Here is a 19,821-nt window from a genome sequence, read left to right as displayed (position 1 = left end):
AATGATTAATAATCATTTATAATGGAAGGCTGGTACGACTATTTCTTCCAGATTTAAACGCGGATTTAACAGATCTGTTTTCTATAGACACCAGAATCTAACAATTTTCTAACAGATTGGCACAACAGCAGAAGCTTTTGGTTTGGTTTACCAAGCACCCATGTATGTATGCGTATTTCGCTACTTTGAAGATCAAGATTATTGAATAGAATTACAAATATCAAATAAAAACATCTGTCAAAAAATGTGAGATGAAATTAAAATACATGACTTCCCATCACACCGCGATCATATTTTAACGATACAATAAAATCATTAACAACAACAATAATGGCGTTTACAAAAAGTCTACATCGCGCACAAATCAAAATCAAATATATATAATAATTTGAATTATAAAAAACTTTTTTATAATCTAAAAAATTTATTAGAACAAGAATTTAATTTTATAACAGATAATTTTTACCGTATACTTATAAAATATTTTAACTATACCGGATTATAACTAAAAATCTGAATACTTTAATAGAAAAATTTTAAATTTGAAAATGCTAAATTTTATTAACAAACTATTTTTTATAATTTTATCAAATTACTAAATTTATATTAAAAAGTATTATACTTGGAGTAAATTTAAGAAAACTGAAAATAAATTTATAAAGCGCTACTCAATTACGTCGTTGAATTTTTTGGCCGATTGTTTCTTTTCCGTTTTGGTTTTTCTGCGCTAAGAATGGTAAATAATATTTGTTTTCAATCTTTTTTAATCCCTTTTTATTTTATAAATAATAAAATAATTTTTAATACAATAAAAATTATTCACACCTTTCAGTTTGAATTTTTGTTAAATTTACTTGTTCCACGCTGGAATAATGCTCAGCAGCCAGATTTTAATATAATTGATTTTAATAAAATTTATTCTCTTTAGACGAAAGGAACGTCAAGTTTTGGAAAGCGTCACAACAAGACGCACACCCTGTGCAGGAGATGCGGTGGCCGATGTTATCACATTCAAAAACAAACTTGCGCCAGATGTGGGTACCCCGCCAAACGCATGCGAAAATGTTAGTACCATGTTATGATGCTACCATGCAGTGAGGCTAGTGAATAATAAAGTAGTCAACAGTGAATCTACCTCAGAAACTAGTACTAAGGTTTAAAGTATTTAGTTACAGATTCGTACTAAGAAAATGTGAATGGTTTTCATGAGCTGAAAACAATTATAATAAGTACCCCACATATGTGGTGGTGTGCTTTATGCTCCTTCCTTTGCTTCATAACATTGCACTTTTCAACTTCATAATAGGATTGGCCAATTAAACATTAAACAATGGCTGCTGATGAAACTGTATTGTTATTTTCAAATAATTAATAAATGCTTAAGCTTTTTTGGTTTAATTTAATATTAATTCATCATTTAAATTCATTTTATTTTTAAATTAAATGAAACTAGTCTAACTATGGCTTCTTAGAGATTCTCAAGTTGAGTAAATATTGTTGTATCTATTAAGCTTTTGTGCTATGCTATCATGATAAGGTGATAGTTGGGACTGTCAAAAGAGCAAATATACTCATATTAATGGTAGATTTCATGCTCAACTGGTTGCATGTTATTTTCATTGTTTGTATTATATATTAAATAGTATTTTTATGTAGATAATGTTTGACAATGTTTCAAAATTTGAATCAGATAATTGGAGTGAAAAAGCTTGCAGACGCCGAACTCAAGGCATTGGTAGAATGAAACACCTCAAGAAAGTTTTCAGAAGATTCAGGTTAATTTGGACTACATTTTTTTTATTGATTCTCCTTGTTTTGTCTCCCTTTTGAATTTGCAAAATTAGGAATTTAGCCCAAATTACATTAATATTGTCATTATATATAAATAATTTTGGCAACTGTTACAGAAATGGCTTCAGGGAAGGAGGTGTTGCAAAGAAAGTAAAGGCAGTGGCACCAGCTCCGGCATCTGCAGCAGCAAAATAAACTATGACTGTCTAAATTGATGCTCTTTTTTTCTGAAAACAATTTTTATGACGACGATATTTATTAAGACACAAGTAAATAAATATTGTCTATGTAAATTATGATCTATGTTTTTACTTCAACTTGTCTCGATTGCTCGTGAGTTATAAATGAACGTGCGGTACGTAGCACTAATTAAGTGGTTATCGGTTGTTGAGAATATGTAAGTGATTCACGTGTTGTTGTGTATTAAAGTGCTACAAACACGCAGTGAGAAATCTCAGTGTTTTGTCAATGATCGCTGTTTCCTAGTACCAAGATGTGTTGGTATTTTTTGTGGTATTTTTCAAGGCATGATTTACTTAAGGCTAAAGTTTGTCAGTGTTCTCATTGCTTTTGTCTGTGTTTACAAATTTTCCTGCGATGAATGTAGTAATTATTTGTCTTCACATGGAAACGTTTTCCTGATTATTGCTTTTTAAATGAAGTTCAAAAATGGGAATAGTTGGTATTTTAAGTCGTTTTCGAATACATTTGTATAGGCGATGACACGTTTTGTTCCGCTGATTCATTCAATTCGCGGATTGAATGATGCACTGCGTTCGTGAACTAAATAGTTAAATTATTAGCAATAATTGACTAATAGTGAAAATAATTGTTCCGAAAATAAAATGTAACGAATCTAATGTATAAAGAGTAATGAAATAAAATATCTTCAATTCGTTGGTGTCAAACTTTATGCATCTCTTTGTTCTTCCCGTCAAGCAGTTCTATTTCAACGTTCAGGATATCTAAACTGCTCAGTACTTTCGGGATTTCTTTTGTCTTTTTAAACATAAGAAAAAATGTTCATTGGAGAACTTAGTTTTTAAAATATCTTTTAGGATCATATATAGTATACTTTTCTTTATCTACCAGTTTATGTCTAGGATCTTAGCACTTAATCGAAGATGAAATATAACGAAATTGTTGAGTTAGTAAATAAAATACGGTCTTAACCGTTAATAGGTCGCTGACCTCCTGAATGCGGTCCGTAAGTGAGCAAGTTGAAAATGATATATATCATGGGGGTATGTGTTCGCCAGATTTACATGAGATGGGATATGAAAAATTTTTTTATTCTTTATAAAGCAGATTTGTCAAACACAGAACTGCTTACATGTTATTCTATATAGGATGTAATATTCACACCACACGACGTACATTCACTTCATGTTTGAACGCGCAAGCACCGCATCATACGCGTATGATAGTCTTTGACTTTCAAGTAGCTATGACAGTATTCCGACCAGGCCCTCTCGTAACAACAGCACAAGACACGGCACTTTTACCAAATGAGCTAAGTCGGACTACATTCAGAAAGCCAACGATCTGTAACGAGGAGAGACACCGCATTTATTTTTAAACCCCAACTCAACATTACATTTCGTGTTCGATTAAAATCCTAAGATCTTCATTTGTAGCGTTCGCTTTGCTTCAGAGTTCTTTTAAGTAATTTAGGGTCTCGTATAGCGTTTAAAACGAGGTACATCATAAACTGCAGAAAAGTGCAAAATTCCAACTTGTAATAACAGCTCTAGCATTATGGATAATGACATTTCCTTCACAACTCGTAATTTTTCGCTGGCTGTGGTTAGATTTTGTATAATCGTTTTACTAGTAGGACTTTGATCTAGCATAGCAGACCAGTCAAACTCTGCGTCGTCATTCGATGTTCCATTTCCAAACCTGAAAAATTCAATCTATCAATTCATCTTTGACTTTAGATTTCTTTTTCATAAAATTTAAATTTGCTGTTCTCAACTTATCCGTGAATTTTTAAATGATAAATGATAAGCATTTATAACGTTAATAATTTAATTTATTTAAGTTAAGCATGAGGTTTACCGTTGCTTGACTGAAATCGACAATTCCATTTCCTTTTCCGCTTGAAGCATCATCTGGGAGCTCCAGTGTTGCGGACTTCTGACCGACATCTTTTTGTGAGCAAAGCAAGGGAGTACACGTTTATAAAATGGTTGCTTGACATTAAGTAGGAACAGTTGAGTTTCTAGCATGTATTCCTGTATAGTATCAAGCATGGTTTTCAAATGGTCTGTTCTCATCAGCTGAGATTCCAACTCATTTAATATGGATTCACCTAACTGAATTCAACGATGTTATTTAAGTTCTATATTTTAAAAAATTTATAATTACATCTACGTTTAAATAAATTGAAGTTTCTATTCGCTCATGAAGTTTAAAAAAAGGTTGTTAAAATGGTCATGTAACATTTTTCAATTTAAAATTCCATTCTTTAGTAACAAAGCTGTTTGTAATAGAAAAGTGAATAACTATATTTTTCTATAAAAATTTATTATTCAGAGGTTTGTTTGCTTGTTTTAAAATATTAGAATATTTATTCAGTTGTCAGGAAGGTTGAAACTTCATTTTTTAATAACGTTTTTGTTGTAATAGTTTAAATCCAGTAAGTACCGCAAGACAAGAATCACACTTCTCAACAACTTTTTCCGATATATCCAACAAGTGTGGTAATGCATCGTCACCTCGAAATATTAAATCTTTCAAGCCAGTGGTAACACTGAACAATGGTTGACTAGCAGCAGGTTTGGCGACGTTGGTAACAGGATTAGTGGAATTTTTCACCTCACTATCTTCTTCAATTGTTTCAATATTGCCCTGAAATTTATTTTTTAGCATTATTTAAACAAATGATGCACAAGCACATGCAATCAAGGAATAATTTGGCTAAGTTTTATCTAGCGCTACCTCTGTGATGTTTAACAAATCTAGTTTTAACAACATCCGTACATCCGATTAGTAATAGATTGTGATATTAAAATGATATGGCGGAGTAAGATTAATTAAGTCAAAAAGACGAATTGATTTTTTAGGTGATTGCTCGTTTAATGGTGACGACGATGATAAATAAACTAAAGCAACAAAAACAGAAAAATTTATTTAGCTCCATCTCTATGCTAGCCAACTCCATGCAACCCTTGCAGAAAAAGACACGTATAACACGTATGAACGCTTGCATAAAATCAAAAAGGTATATATATCTTAAGCAACTATAAAAAAAACTGATGGCAACATTTACTGGTAACCAAATTTGAAAATCTATATATAAACATTATCTTAAAATAAAAACAACTACCATTAGAGAGAACGAATTGAAATATCCAATCCAGAAATATTAACAATAACGAGACCTTTGGGCTCTAAAAGCTTACAAGAATTTGAATTTTCAGGTTTGTTTTAGTTTATTCACGTCGTGACGTGGAAACCCCATTTAATAAACGATCGGGTCAGATAATAGAATTTATAATTTTGTTAGTATTCAGCAGAGCAGAGTAGAAACCTTTCATACTAATAAACGGCTGTTTTAATGAATAACAGGTCAAGAACATGTCGGAAAAAATGTAAAGTGGTAGCTGTACGAACGCAAGTTAGATGATAAGCATTTATCAATCAACGTTTTCATTACCATTAGGGTTTCCAGTCAATTAATTTTAAAATAAATTTGATTACAACAGCTACACGATTTCATGGGTAAATAAACCTATCAGAAGAATTAAGTTATAGATAGGGTCGTGACAAGACGATTTTTTAAAAACTAGGCAAGACAAGGACTTGAGAGCTCAAGAACCAAGGCGAGCATGTCTCGAGACATCCGAGGACAAGACAAGCAATTCGAGACAAAACCGAGACGTCAAAATTTGACAAAATCAATGAGAATTTAAAAAAATCAGATTTGAGTTAGATTTGTATTACCTAAGTTTGAATATATATTTATTTACGTTACCTGCGTATGGTTGTATATATATTTGTGTATACACATGGAATCCTAGAACAAGGGTCAAGGAATTATATACGCGTGTACACATTTGCTTACACGTACTATATGCGTATTATATGCAAGATGATTTGAAGCGTGAAGAATTACGATTGTTTCGCTTGTACCATCTGGTTGATGAGACTATCTTGATTAAATCCAAATTACTTTGAAATTACCATTATCAGACATTAACACCAAGCACTGTGAATGAGATATTTGTTTTTCAAAATTTGTCAACATGTGGTGCATGAATGGATGCAAAATCACGTTGTTACCTATAATATATACAACTGTTCTAATATCTTTTTAATGTATGCTTATAGGACTTATAAAAAATGATTTAAAAAATAGAATATTAACAAAATAATTTCCTATTTGTGCCTTGATTTCAAGACGTATCAAGACAGTAAAAAAACAAGACCTAGACTGACATTGCTTTAAAACGAGACGAGACAAAGTCGAGTATAAAATTTTTACGTTTCGAGGCAAGATCAAGACAGTATAGACAGAACAGTCGAGATGTTGTCTCGAGACGTCACACCTCTGGCTATAGATCGTAGGAGAGTACCCAGCTTTTAGTCTCTCATATAAAATTTTAGAAAAAATACCATCCTTTAAAAAGATCCCATAATGACATTAAGTTGATCGCAGAAATTCGAACGTCTCTACCTTCCACCCCTTCAATACGCATATAGTAAACAAATTTATTGCACGAGAAAACGTGAAACGATCTTGTTCTTCTCAAACATGTCCATTTTTATATAAGTACTGACACATGTTTGCAGACAATTGCGGTTTATAGGAACATTTAAGGTAGCATAGTAGACTCATTCGTTTGAAATGACGAGTGACAAATTCTATCGCAGTTTTTGAGAAAATTTTTTGAATAAACATATTTTAGTAATTTTTTAATCATTCAGTTAAAGATTTGAAAATTAAGATTTGAATATTGTAATAATTAAATAGAATAATTCTCCTCCTTGATTGTAGCAATTAACATAAAAATAAAATTGAACAAATGAAAACCGAAAACAATTAAGTTTGAAAGAAGTTTATAAACTTTTAAATAACTTGAAAAAATTACGTTAAATGAAACTAGCACTCAAATTAACGAGTGAGTAAATAAATAGATAGCCGGTTGCAAACAAAATAGCAATAAGTTACCCAAACATCATATCTAATTAAATCAATAGTAGGACAATTATATTTAGTGACGCCTTTTAGCACAATGAATAATAAATAATAGCGAAAATTATAACACGGAAAAAGCACAAATATTCGAAAACTTAAAATTTGCAACAATAACTTACAATAAATTTGAAAAATTGCCTTCCACGTGACTGACCGTATCACCATCATACAAGCATTTCATCTCCAGTCCACACGCCGAATGCTGTATGTCGGAATGCTTTACGACAAGCACACGAGCATGATATATATATATATATATATATATATATATATATATATATATATATATTACAAAATAGCCTTCACAATATATATATATATATATACACCTCATATTTATCATCATCATTTGAAAAAGCAAGAGGACAAACATGACAAAGAGATAACCCATCGACAATCACTAAAAATAGAAACTTGAATGCATGCATAATGTGAATGCCCAGCACACATACAAAAACATTAATAAGCACACACGTACGCATACATATACAAACACACAGACACACACACGCTCACGATGTATACATAAAATAAAACAGAGTAATCAGCAATAAAATAATAATAGAGTACATAATACGATATATAAAACGGTACAGGGAAATAATAACATTGAACATATTTGAAAATCGTTAGTAATAGAGTACCGTTAATTAATAACAGACTGAGCAGCGCCTCGAAATAAAAAATATGGCAAACCAAAATAAACATAAACGCAATACTTGTTATAAATAATATATATATATATATATAACCTCAAAATTTATGCGCAAACATGCATGTAATCAACTTTATATCATGTTACATAACAAATTCTAAGTTAAACAAATTAATAGTATCAAAACATATATAAATATAATTATTGATAAAAATAACAACATGTTCCGCGATTGTTAACTTCCTGTTTAATTTTTCGATTTTTCTAACGGTAGATCGTAAATCATTGTCAAGTTTCTTGAGTTCCAAACTCAATTTTAAGCATGACAGAACATTTAAGCATGATAGAACAAAAAAGCTTTTTTCGGTATTCCTATACCATCTTCGGTGTTCGAATTGATACGTTGTATATGTGGCCAAACGTCTAAGTACAAGTCTACTGAGTCTCTATAATGTTAATTTTTTAATTCTTAAATTTTTCTTTTAATTCTTAAAACTTCACAATAATTGACCATCTGCCGCTGGAGAAATCGAAAAATTGAACAGTAAGTTAACTATGCGGAACATGCAGTGATTTTCATCAATTATTGCATTTCTGACAGTTTTAATCCAATATATATATATATATATACATATATATACGAACATATATTAATTAACGCAAATAACCCTAATGTAGCACTTGCATTTAGTTAAATAGATAGATTAGAATCTTGTTGGACTAACCTAGAGACCAAATAAGACATCCTAAACTTAGCTCATTATTGATGGTTAAATTACATAAGTGAATAATATTAATATTATCGGAATGTCATGGAAACGAGCAAGATCGTTCCAACAATCAGCCATACTACAAATGTTATTAATATGATTGAAAATTATTATGGTTATCAAAATAGAAGCTAATAGTTGAAAGGTTATATAATATACAAGAAAAGTAAAGCATAGATTTTTCTTTAAGAAACACTGCCAAATCAATGAGCAACGTTAAATAATAACATGCAAAGCGTCAGTCTGCTGATGTTAAGACCGCCATCATCGTCACCAACACACACCTCCACCAATGTAAATAATTTTTTAGAAATACAATGAAGTACTTATATGATGATATGTCGCTTATTTTATTAATAATTATGCACGGCATTCAGTCATAATGTTTTTTCCCGATTGCACGCATACGTGTACAGTACATATGATTGTTTGTATGTACGTTTGCGGGTACTATACGCAAGTACGTACGTATTATTGTAAGCCTTCAAACTATCAAACTTTTCATCAAAATAAGAATAATCCAACTAATTAGTAAAATGAAAGTCGAAATACGTACCAAACAATACACACATAATAGTAACACCAGCAAAAATGGAAACATACATTCATATATTAGATAAATTTGTATGCTCGCCAAATAAAAATTCGTAAACCGTTGATGAAATTATATATTATTATTTATGCTCAAATAAATACTACCCCAAAAACAATTCCAATATTTAAGTCATCCTCTTTTAATTTTACTATTTTCTTCTCTGTCAAGTATCAGATATAAAATCGAATTAAATAAAGAATTAATATATACATATATTAGTATATATATATACATATATATACACAAAAAATAAATGACCATACATTAATTTATAGTGACACACACAAAGAGATTCTGTATATGTATCTTTAAGTATTTTAAAACTTAAATTGTCCAATTATGCCAAATAACATTTAAAATTGACGTAACAATTAACATTTCAATGTGATTGAAATAATTGTTACTGAATTAAAATAATTTTTATTCAATTAAAATGATCGTTGCTGAATTAAAATAATTGTAGCTCAATTACTGATTAATCATCGATCCCAGGCAAGCAAAACCCAGAAGATTCCTAGCGAAGGAATCATTTGTTTAATGAACTTTATTGAAAGATTATATGCATAATATAAAAATCGAAAAAATAAAAGTGGATAAAATAAATATTAAATAAATAAATTAATTAATTAACAAAAATGAATAAATAAATTAAAAATTTAATAAAAAAGCAAACAAAATCAACCAGTAGGAAAATTATGGAAAAAGGTTTTTATTTAATACATATAAAAAAATCAGCTCAACTGGGCAGATATCATAGCTGAATATAACTGAACATGAGAAATGTTATGAACGAACGAACGAGCATAGAAACCAGTGAACGAACAAACAGACGGACAGACAAACAGTGACGGTACTTACAAGTTATATGTACAATGTTACAAACCATGGCTTGGTTTGACATCTTATATATATATATATATATACGTATATATATATACATACACAAATATAACAGTTACAAACTAATTATTTACGAAGTAACGGCATAGCTCGTTACTGTTAAGACTACTATAATAAATATATAAAAATACATTTATTAATTGGCGTTAGCCGACTGGGAATATATATATATATATATATATACATATACATATATATATATATATATATATATATATATATATATATATATATATATATATATATATGTTTATGTTTGGTAGAAAACCAAATTCCAGAAAATTTGTAATAAATTCTACCGATTTGTTAGTATTTATCAACTTATATTCAAACTTTTCAATATATATATATATATATATATATATATATATATATATATATATATACACACACACAATCATAGTAAACAATTATCTTAGCTAAATATATACATCTAAAATATATTTGCCCGTGTTGAAATTAAATAGTTTCTATAATACTAACTGCCCAATAATATAATTGAATAAACAATGAGTTAAATGGTGATCATTCGAAAAATGCTGTTCAGATTCATCTATCTATGCTATCAGTTAAGTTGTTTTCTCTATGAACCGCAATGTATAAATTGATGATGATAATGATAATAATAATAATAAAATAAATAATAATAATATTAATATGAATGCTGTCTAGTGGTGGCACGCCCTTTCTTGCCATTCAAACAATAAACGTGCAATAATCATTATTAAATCCCAATTCAAACGTCACTAATCTTAGAACACAACACACACACACGCGCGCGCGCACGCACGCACGCACGAACACACACATATATAATATTACTATTATATATACTATTATATTATTATATACTAGTAGTGGTTACATGGATTGTTAGAATGAGAAGTGTGTAATTCATTTAAAAGTAGAAGTGAGAACAAGTGGATGACAGAGTACACACAAGTCCGATGACAGCCGCAAGAATGTTAGAAGACAGGAATCTCCTATGTACAAGATAATAATGATAATATGTTGAGTACGTGCTGCAAGCAGTTCAGTACGATAAACGATGAATACAGAGAGATACAAAAAAAAGACAACTAAAAACAACAGATTCACAGGCACAGACATGTAGGTATGATTGCATGTAAATAGGCATTGCATATGTATCCATACACAAACATTTACACAGGTGTATGCATACATGTAACCAGGTACATGTAGAAGTTTACGTAGGTACAGAATACGCATGCACATCATTTGATTGCTATGAGGGCGAAAAACAATTATGCTATGTACATTTTAGTGGCAACAGATGCGAATGAGCGAGAGGCATGATGGATTGTTATAGCGGGCAAAAATGAAAAAGATACACTACAAAGGAGAGGAGGACGATGGCTTTAACGACGATCCCTTGACAGGGATGGCTACAAACTAATTTATTAAACCCTGTTAATTCGTTCGCTTTCTTTTCCCAACCAATTCATTTGCTAAATCGTCATGTTCCTCGCTTTGGCACGTGACGAGAGCATAATGCCTACACTTGGTCGGTGATGGCGGCGACAACACATTTCCTCAGTTGGAATTTGAGGTATAACAACGTTCTGTGAAAGAAATTAAGAGAAAGGAAGTGAGAGAGAGAGAGAGAGATGAACAAAAAGGAGGGGGTAAGAAAAAAGACAAAAGAAGGCAATGTATGAGCTATATCTATCAGAAAAATCTTTACTATTACATGAAAATTTTACTCCAAATGTTCATCGAGAAGGAGCTTCTGGAAGAAACCAACCAAAGATCCGCAAGTCCTAAAATACAGCAAATTAACAACTGCTAGATCTAACAAGGAAATGACTGTCAGTTTAGTAATACATGACATAAAAAAACAAACCCCCCCCATACACACATGTATAGTGTACACACATATAATTGCATACACAAAACGATGCCCGTACAAAGAAAGGGTCACATCAAAGGTTCGGCAAAGATAAAGTAAGAATCTGTTTTAATGAAATGTTGAAGAGCATCCAACATAACAGTGAAAGAACAAAATCACACACGTGTCAAAACTCCAAAGAAAATTTAAAACATGACACAAAAACAACATAAATCAAGACAATACACAAACAAACATAAAAGACACAATACAGGACAACAAAGATACACAAAACAACAGAAAAACAAAATGATGACATCTACAGGTGACAGGCGACAAACTGATCGTGTTAGCCTCCTACTACCAACAGACACATGCAGACAGATCCAGAATAGATGGCCGGCTAATAACTGCGTATTGTATGATATTAAACATGTGAATCGATACTGGATGGAAAGACGGACCACAACAATATAAAAGATGGCAGAGATGATGCAGCTGGAAATGCAAAAGATCAAATCACTTCACAACTTCAAATTCACACACCAGGTTAGAAATCAACGGTAGTTAAAATAAACCAAAAGTTTAGTCTTTCTTTCCTTGAAAAACCCACTCAGGCATAAAATTTAACGAGAGATATAGAAATGGAATAGGGTGAATGTTTCAGGTTTTGTTAGTCTAAAAGATAAAAATAATGAAAATAGAGGAAAATGATTGAATATATATATATATATATATATATATATATATATATATATATATATATATATATATATTTATATATTTATACATGGGCAATTTCTATAAATACTTTTTTACTCAATCTCAAAGCGAAAAGAATAAAGTTGTTTAAAATTTCAAGTATATCAATCTTAAAGGTAATATTAAGTGATTGTATTAATAAATTGCTGTCCTGGTTATGACATTAAACTGACCCTCACTGCCTTGTGAGTGATGTTGAATTATCAAAGGCTAGGCCCACCGCTTATAACTGTGGTTGCGTAAGGAAGGGCGTCCTGCGTAAAAATTAGCCAAATAAATTACTTATGATGACAGAAGTGACAATGGCCCTCAGTATCCGGCAGAATGGCGTCGAGAGGTATTTCGGTTTCGTCATAGGTAGCCAAGCGGCAACCCCCGATCTCGGGGAAAATGTCGTCTAAACGTGAGTTGTTGTTGTATTAATAAATTGCTGATGATAATCTGTGCCGATTCGACAACATCATCTTCATATCTTCATAGAAAGATTCGTATGGTGCTCTCCACAATAAATGTTCCTTCTTATGGAACAGTAAACAGACACACACAATGATTTTACGCATAACATACATAATGCATCACAAACACACGAAACAATGCAATCACATACAAACATTATATATATATATATATATATATATATATATATATATATATATATATATATATATACATACTTATTCTTACATTACTTACCGAGCTATAATAATAATATGAAAATATTGAACACAATTAAAATTTATCATAGCAACTTCTAGTAAAAGTAGGTTTAACTGTGCGAATACACTTGAATAAAATAATAAAAACAAAAATAATAAAAACAAAAATAATAAATTAAAAATAATTAATAATAACAATAATAATAATAACAACAATAAAATAATAAAAGTAATAACATAATTATCCTAAAATTCAACCAGTAAATTAATTAACGAATGTATCAGCGAAATAATTGATAATGATGATGGGAGGATGATTGTTGTTAGGATAGACCACTCCTTTAATATCCAGAAAGAAATAAGTGCAATTATTATTATTATAAGCAATTTATTTTTTAAAAGGGTCAGTGATTGGATTATAAATAAATAAACAATAAAGTAAACAGTAAGCACGCACACACACACACACACGCACACGCAGAACATCAAAATACATGAACTCAACAACACTCCATCTATCCATCTCGGCTTCAACCACGAATTCATACCATGCGGTAGGTAACACAACAGAGGCGAACATCAACCTTAATCATAATACAAAAATTGACAACTTATTATTCCAATAAAAACATGTTTATCCTGGAAGAAATGTATGTGTGCGTGATATATATATATATATCACGCACACATACACATATATATATATATGTGTGTATATATATACACATTTAGTATGTATGTACGTATGCATGTACGTACTAAGGATGTATGTACGTATGTATGTATGTATGTATGTATGTATGTATGTATGTATGTACCCGTGTTTGAGTTATTGTATGTAATTAAACCTTGAAAGTAAACATTCATCAAACAAATTTGGTTGAATATTTTCATGACAAGGGATACCAATTGAATGACCTGCATAGTGTATGTCGCATTGTGTGTTGGTTTTCCATGTCTGTATGTGCCCGTGTGTGCACGATGGTATTAAATGGACATACATGTGATGTGATAAGTATATATATATATATATATATATATATATATATATATATATATAGATTATTTATATACATAGTTTATAAAAGTATAACCAAAAGTCAGAACTGGAGAGGCAGATGATGCAATTGAATAATAAATGTTGCCAACTAGATAATATGGATAAAAGAAGAAGATATATATTAACTAAGCAAAGATAAGCAATTTAAAAATATTTGTACTAAACATATAATTTATGCATGTGAGTAATTATGTGTATATTATGTATAAAACACACACACACACACAAATAATTTAATATACATACAAAATACATTATCCATTAATGCATATACACATACATATACAAACATGCATGGACATGGTAACTTAAAAAAAAACCAAAAACATACAAATTCTAAAAGGATTAATAAGAAAAACTAAAAAAAAAAATTATATATATATATATATATATATATATATACACACACGAATTTATATATACTACGCAAATTTTAATTTGCTATATATATATATATATATATATATATATATATATATATATATATATATAAACATATAATCAATCAATCTATTTAATCAATACATACACATATAAACAGTAAATAAGTAACGTCTGACTTAATGAAACTTAATTTACTTATAAGTATAATAAATAGAAACACATAAATCAATAAGAACTTTCAGGTTTAACTTAGAATAAAGATCTAAACGTGGTTATTTTGGCCAGCATCATACTGCTGTCCAGTCGTGAACCTTTCGAATTTCCTCGCCGATGGTGTGTCGACCAATGATGTACTGTCGCGATCGCCACGTTAACGTTCGCACGGTGTGGGCTCGCAGCATTAGTAGTAGCGATGTGCACTCTCGAAACAACCAACCTGCCACGAAGTCTATTCGAGAGAATGGCAAGTTGCAGCCCTGTCGGGTGTCAAATATTTTTATCAATGTATGTATCATACAAGGTTGAGGAGTGTTTGTGTGTCGTACGTCATCATAAACGTGCTTGTTTAAATGTTTGTATTAAGATGTGTATCTGACTATTTGAGTGTGTTTACACGCATGTATGTCCTGTACATACTCGAGTAGTTGACTAAATGTTCAAGATTTTGCGCAAATGTATGGACTAGAATTGTACATTACAATCGTTCATATGATGGATGTGTTTGCTTAATAAACAATGTCAGAGTATGAAATTCGTATGGCTTGTAAGTTCTGGGTTGGTATGCTTTCATTCGCATGACTGCATACAATCAAATGCCTCCATTAATAGATTGCATCTTGAGATCATGAAAAGATATCTTTCATTACATATAAGCATCTTGTTCAGCGATATTCAAGATGTACAACACATGCATAGGCAGACACACATACTCACATACGTATAGACGCAACATACATCAGGCCCTGCAATGAGGTTATGTTAGAAACTGAGCGTGGTGGCTAGTAAAAAATATGCTTACTTAACTCGGATCTACCTAGTGTAAAAACCAAAGATTCGTGAGGCATAATAGTTTTAGTAAGTGTTTTATTGAACAGTTTGACAGCAGGACCAACTTTTGTTGGGCTATTATTTTTCCTGAAGTTTGTCTCATAACATTATAAGTTTTTTTTATTGGAATTTCAAATTTCATAACATTTCAGCACTGCACGTGCACAAATGCAAGTAAAGAAGGTTGTAGTGTCAATGAAGCGTTATTTAACGCTAAACATACATTAACCCAGTATGTAATAGTACCTCTGCCTGTCTCAAGCAAAAAATTATTCTCTCTGACACTAGAATATATTCTCACAGACTTATTAATTAAATGATGAAAATGTGTTGACTGAAATAATAAAATTGCAATGATTGTAAAAATTAGCAACAATGTTTTTCAATTATGTAATATATTGCCAGGTTTATTAGCAACTTAAATAAAACCGTGAGTAAAAACAAAAGACCAGCAAAACGAGACAAACCTGTATAGTCAGTAGAAGTGTGTAGTCTAATAGGAACCAAATTAATGTATGAACCAGAAAAAATGCTATAGGACTCCACATGAAGAGCCGACAAACGGCCCAGCTGGAAATGAGACCCAGGAGCAACCATTCTGATAACGGCTCCATGATGATGGTCATCGGAACCAGAAATGAACGCAACTTTATCCACCTTGTGATTAGATGAAAATAATGTTTGCATTTATTTACAATGTTTACAACGTTTATTTGTTTTTAACATTATCAATAGGAATTAAATCTTTAAACAACTTGGATATAAAACTTTACCTATCTAGATAAAGTTAAAATTCATTAATCATGGATAGATGCTATAGAAAAAAAGGGAATATAATTATATGGCAAACATTCTTTCAGAAAACAAGTCAATCTGACAGTAGAATAACAAAGTTTTTTAATAAGTCGTTTGCAAATTCATCAGACCAATGAAAAAATATATCGTCATTTAGCAGAGCCTGATATGGGCTTACCACAGATCAAATCTTATTATGTGCATACGTTGGTTAGCCCATTTGAAGAGTAATTATTGAAAGAGGCAGTCAGTCAGTCAGTAATGACAAACAGTTCAATACTTCCATTCAAAATGAAAAAGAAAGAAATCAATATCTTAGCTGAGGGGCAACAATGAAGCTTCTGCCTGCACACAGGAATAACAAAAACGCTTCTTTGCAATAAGCAAAAACCTCAAACATACTAAACAACAACAACAACAACAACAACAACTACTACTACTACTACTACTACTACTACCACTAATGGTTGTAGTTGAAAATGGGAAACCGCACCATATAAATCTGAAATCTCAGTTGGCATCGAAAATTATGACACTATATAAATCCCCACATCAGCCTCATATAAGTCTGCTTGTAAGCATTAACTTACATAAAATTATTTATCAAATATTATTAAAATATTATTTCTGACAATCATTTGTCTTGGTATTGAAATTAACGTTAATAATAACTATAATAACAATAATAATAAACCGACGAAATTAACAAATTTATCAATTGGCATTTTCGGATCATAGGGATAAATAGAAAGAAAAAGACTGACTGACCTAATCATTCGATTTTGAAATGTTCCTATGGAGTATGTGCCTGAGTTCTGTAGGGCAGGTTGTGTGGAGACCTTCACCTTCCAGCCACTGTTACACGAACAATTATAAAAACATCTATTAATAACCAACAACAACAACAACAATCCCATCAGCAGTAATAATAGTAAGAAATCACGATCACAACAACAAGAACAACAACAAACAGTGATCATAAAAGGCAATTAATACGCCACAAAAATAATTGAATAAATTTATGAAAACCTAATTCCCTTTCACCTATAGTTCTTCATGGAGAAGAGAATGAATTAATTCAATAGTCACGTAACTGAATAACAAAACATAGAATGCAATGCAACAACGCCTGTCATATGGAAGTATTTACCAACACTGCATTGCATCTCTTATTCTCTGCTTCACATGATGCAAATAAAAAGCATAAAAATGTCAAAACAACGTTTAACACAAACTGCTTGCATATGCATATGGTGCACTTTGAAAATTTTTATTAAAACAAACTTCTTCTAGTTTTTATAGAGATGTTGACGTAATATATTGTTTGATAAGACTTAAATTCAATTACGAGATGTATATGATGGATATATATATATTTAATATGAATCTTATAGTTTGATGTTCAGCGGTGAATTCAAAGCTGAACTCAAAACAGCTAGCAAAATTTAAAAAATATTTAACAATAAAAGTACAAGTCCAACAACCAAAAATGTGACTGGAAAACAGCGAGCAGAAAAACATAAAATGTAATAAAAACTCTAAACGTATGCATCAAAAATCCCAAAGATCAACATGTCAACCTCTTCAGTATCGTCTGAGCAATTGATCAAAATCAAGAATTTATAACTAACAATTCAACATCAGTTGATCAGCCGTCGCAGGTACTGGTTATAAAACATCATACACGTGCATAAACCTTAAAATACACAAAGCAATGCCACCATGCATAACCTTATCATGCTTAACACAATCTGAACATACATAGCAGAAAACATGCACATGTCACTAGCCTGGTAAGAAACATTTGGGATAGATAGTAGTCTTCGGCAAGATAGATACCCAACGATTCAAAGCCACCCGATTGCTCAACCACACTCTTTCTGAAGAGGCAAGACATACCTGTAACACAGTTGACTCCCACCATGTTTGCCAGTAGATAGATCTTGCTGTGTTGCGTGCCAAAATAAACCTGCATAGAACATGGGAGTTGTGAAATTCAATTGAGAACTAGCAGTTTTAAATAATTTAACATAGAAATTAAACTATTATAAAATTAATTTTATCTGTTGTATTGGTCTTAAATTGAGAATTATATTTAATGAACATAAAAAAATGATAAATTTTAATGTAATGCCTGTGACTTAATGATGGATGTTCAAACATGGAATAACCTCACAAATTGTTAATTAAGAAAACAACAACTTTATGTAACTCTCCTTCACTTAATTAATGGCATTAATGAACTGTATTGTGATTGAGATGCCATGCATTAACATTCAGAAAGTAGTGAAGTAATTGCATCTCTGGAATACATTAAGAAGCAGTGCAAGTGCAAATTTTAAGTTCATCTTCCTAAATAGTGAATAATTATTCTGTAATTTCTATTAAATCAGGAATTTATAATGAGAAGGAAAACTATAATATACCCATTGAATACATTAAGAAACTGGTATGCGCATATTTGTGTGATGAAACTTATTTACAATATTCAATAAAAAAAATCTCATGAAATAGCTTGTAAAATATTACCAGAAATATATTTATAAATTTTTACAAAACAAGTCAAACACATAGCCAAATTGATACAGGCATACACTTACACTGGCATATACTAATTGACTTTAATTATATCACTTATAAAAACGCAAATCGATCATGAAGTATCAGACCAAACAAACCAATGAGAGCAAAGCAAACATAATATTTGCAGAAGACAACAACTCTGCTTTAATGTAGTCTCAAGCGAAAAATTTCATCTCTGACAAGTCATCAAACAGTGCATGAAATTAGTTAGCACAAATTAAATTACAAATACTTAATTTGTGGAAAACAACAACAACAATAAACAAATCAAGTTAACAAATGTACATTTCATGGAATGTGTAGATTGAAACACTGCTAAACAAACATATCGAAACATATTTTGTTGCTGGCATTGATTCAGTTTTATGCATACAATTTCGTCGAGGGCTCCAATACATATTTTATTGAACCAGAGCATGAATAATTTATTAAATAAGTTTTTATACAATATTTCCAGCATTTCTAGGTCTGCAGGCTTTTCCTTTCAAATACTGCGTCTACAATTATGGTTTTTTCCATGCCATTCAAAGGATTGGATAGTAGACGTGTAATTTCCAAAGCAACAGGAGTGATGAAAATATATTGTTTAACAAATTGTCCGACATGTGCAGTGTTTTTCTTTTAGTTAGTCTGCTAAAACAAATATTAAACCATAGGTTGTGCTGTTTCTCTGTGCTAAGCTGTCAATTAATAAGAAAAAATAAACCAACAAAGTCATCAGACCTCTGATAAAAATAATATTTATTTAATAATTGATTTTTAATATTGAAA

At 30.8% G+C, this 19,821-nt stretch overlaps 3 protein-coding genes across 3 annotated transcripts in view; 1 reads left to right on the top strand and 2 right to left on the bottom strand.

The window, feature by feature from the left end:
• Nucleotides 1-717: 717 nt before the first annotated feature.
• On the top strand, nt 718-2,087 carry HELRODRAFT_107371 (hypothetical protein). Its single transcript, XM_009027184.1, has 4 exons — nt 718-736; nt 929-1,064; nt 1,691-1,775; nt 1,908-2,087. The coding sequence occupies exons 1-4, from the start codon at nt 734-736 to the stop codon at nt 1,984-1,986; spliced, it is 303 nt and encodes a 100-aa protein (XP_009025432.1). The 5' UTR covers nt 718-733; the 3' UTR covers nt 1,987-2,087.
• Nucleotides 2,088-3,228: 1,141 nt separating this feature from the next.
• Nucleotides 3,229-4,665, bottom strand: HELRODRAFT_163262 (hypothetical protein; the record flags this gene model as incomplete). The annotated part of the gene is made up of 4 exons (XM_009027183.1): nt 3,229-3,336; nt 3,528-3,693; nt 3,853-4,109; nt 4,441-4,665. 4 exons carry the CDS (start codon nt 4,663-4,665, stop codon nt 3,229-3,231), a joined length of 756 nt encoding a protein of 251 aa, XP_009025431.1.
• Nucleotides 4,666-13,361: 8,696 nt separating this feature from the next.
• HELRODRAFT_107370 (hypothetical protein) overlaps nt 13,362-19,821 on the bottom strand; it is a gene marked incomplete at its 5' end in the record, with an annotated part of 32,990 nt that continues 26,530 nt past the window's right edge. Inside the window, 8 exons of the mRNA XM_009027182.1 lie at nt 13,362-13,860; nt 13,896-13,906; nt 14,202-14,611; nt 14,645-14,706; nt 14,733-15,101; nt 16,140-16,329; nt 17,236-17,349; nt 18,270-18,436. Coding sequence (XP_009025430.1) covers nt 14,913-15,101; nt 16,140-16,329; nt 17,236-17,349; nt 18,270-18,436 — 660 coding nt within the window. The 3' untranslated portion in view covers nt 13,362-13,860; nt 13,896-13,906; nt 14,202-14,611; nt 14,645-14,706; nt 14,733-14,912. The remainder of the gene's footprint in view (nt 13,861-13,895; nt 13,907-14,201; nt 14,612-14,644; nt 14,707-14,732; nt 15,102-16,139; nt 16,330-17,235; nt 17,350-18,269; nt 18,437-19,821) is intronic.

The sequence above is a fragment of the Helobdella robusta genome (genome assembly GCF_000326865.2).
Source record: "Helobdella robusta unplaced genomic scaffold HELROscaffold_5, whole genome shotgun sequence".
Classification (NCBI taxonomy): domain Eukaryota; kingdom Metazoa; phylum Annelida; class Clitellata; order Rhynchobdellida; family Glossiphoniidae; genus Helobdella; species Helobdella robusta.
This window is presented reverse-complemented; position numbering and strand designations above follow the sequence as displayed.